We start from the raw sequence: 1,986 nt of genomic DNA, 5'->3' as shown, positions 1-1,986 counted from the left end.
GTTGGTCACGCGCACGAGGCGGCGCAGCTGGTGTTGGCTCCCAGAGCCGGAGGCGGAGGCCAGCAAGAGCGGGTGCCTCCCCGGGGGGCACCGCTCTCTGCATGTTCCGAGGCTAAAAGGCCCGTGGATGTAGTTGTAGGGGCAGAAGTGATCGTTCTCGTGGATTCTGCCTACTCCGCAAAGGTCGCATGTCCTCTTCTCACGGCGGCGGCGCTCATCGTCTGGGAGAAAACGAGGGATGTCGTCAGTACACGACTCGATTATAGAATATAGTTAAGTGTGGCTGATTTATTACAACTTTGTACTATTAATTTTATACGTACTGAATTAGCGATACTTATTTTAGGACCAAGGAAGTAGCAGAATATACAAGTCATATCATATGCGTACGCACGTTTCTTGTCGTCCTGCTCCTTGGCCGGCGCCGTTCCCTCCTGCCGCCGGTTTCTGTGTCCTGTGCGCGCGGCAGAGGGTTTGGGTTCGATGGCTTTTGAGACGTGCACAAATAACGCATGTAAGCAAAACCTGCGTATTGTTTGTGTCCAACAAAGAGAGAGAAGCGCACAAACCTTGCGGCGCTGGCGCAGAGGACTTCTTGACGATCTTCTTCTTTATCGTAGCCGCTCTGGTCTTTCTCCTCTTCTTCTTCTCGCCGATCTTCCTCCGCTGTCTGCGGCTGGCCATCTCCTCGACTTTCCAGCGGTTGATTTCTTGTCTATCGTTTTTCTTACTTATTAACCTTGTGGTTTATAGTTATATAACTCTCAATGAAACTTGGAAGGTTTGGATACCTAATTCGACCGTGACTCGGATCGGATGTTTTTGTTACTCTATCTTATAATATTCTAAAAAAGCAACACCTCGTACGCACTACTACGTACGAGAGAGAGACCCGCCGTATCGATCTCCTCCTTCCTCGCTCCCCACTCCGCGGCGCCCAGAAAAGCTGCATACATGGCACAGGACGCGAGCGCGCGCGCTGCGGCGATCAACTTCTGGAAGGACCCGAACGCCGAGTCGTGCTGCATCTGCGGGGAAGAGGACGCGGGGGAGAAGCACGGCGAGCTCTCCTGCCCCTACGACTACCTGGTGTCCTCGGCCGGGTACGTGCCCTGCAGGGCGCGGCTCGCCGCGGGGAGGGACGACAGGGACGCGCCGTCCGGCCACCGCGCGTTCCTGCGCCGCTTCGTGCGCGTCACCAACCTGCCGGAGCGCTGCCGGCGCCCGGCTCGCATAGCGGAGCTCTTCGCCCGGTTCGGGCCCCTGAGGATGTGGCACGTCGCAATGGACGCCCCCGCGGTGTGCAAGGGCTTCGCATGCGTGGTCTTCGAGCGCCGGGAGGATGCCGAGAAGGCCATTGACGAGCTCAACTGCTATTGCTTTGGCGGCCACAGCTTGCGAATAGACTGGTTTTATCCCAGCGCCTAAAGCTTTGTACTCGTTTTATGAAAGGCTTAGATGTTTGTCGACATCTTGTTATATGCAAATGGTTGGTGTGAACTCTATTATACTTATTTTATTGTATAGCTAACATGTTTGTCCGTTGCAACGGAAGAAAAAAAACCACAGCAAGCATGACTCAACCCCTTCTTCCTCGAAAACATGTTTTAGAGCCTATGCACCCGGATACTTCTTATCCAACCACTCATTCCTGCATCACGATTCGTGCAAATAATTTTCTCTTTTTTGTTTCTCTCATATAGAACATGTATTTGTACTTCAACTTTGCAGCACAACAAAGCTTTCTATGTAGAATGTGGGATAAAACTTACAGATTTTTTGGTCCAACATAAATATACAAAATGAGATTTGTTTGATTAAAAAAATCTTATTTTTCATATTTATGTCGGACAAAAAAATCTGAAAGTTTTATCTCACATTCTAGTTATAAAGTTATGTTGTACTGCAAAGTTTGAAGTTTAAGACATGTTTTATATGAGAGAAACAAAAAAGAGAAAATTCCATGTAATAAGGTAGTTGTGTAGC

General features: G+C 49.8%; 1 protein-coding gene across 1 annotated transcript; it reads left to right on the top strand.

The window, feature by feature from the left end:
- The first annotated feature begins 954 nt into the window (after window positions 1-954).
- Window positions 955-1,428, top strand: LOC125507216 (eukaryotic translation initiation factor 3 subunit G-like). The gene has a single exon (XM_048671866.1). It carries the CDS (start codon window positions 955-957, stop codon window positions 1,426-1,428), a length of 474 nt encoding a protein of 157 aa, XP_048527823.1.
- Window positions 1,429-1,986: the final 558 nt, after the last annotated feature.

Source organism: Triticum urartu, chromosome 5 (genome assembly GCF_003073215.2).
Source record: "Triticum urartu cultivar G1812 chromosome 5, Tu2.1, whole genome shotgun sequence".
NCBI classification, from domain to species: domain Eukaryota; kingdom Viridiplantae; phylum Streptophyta; class Magnoliopsida; order Poales; family Poaceae; genus Triticum; species Triticum urartu.
Note: the sequence above shows the minus strand (reverse complement) of the source record. Positions and strands in the feature narration are given on the sequence as shown.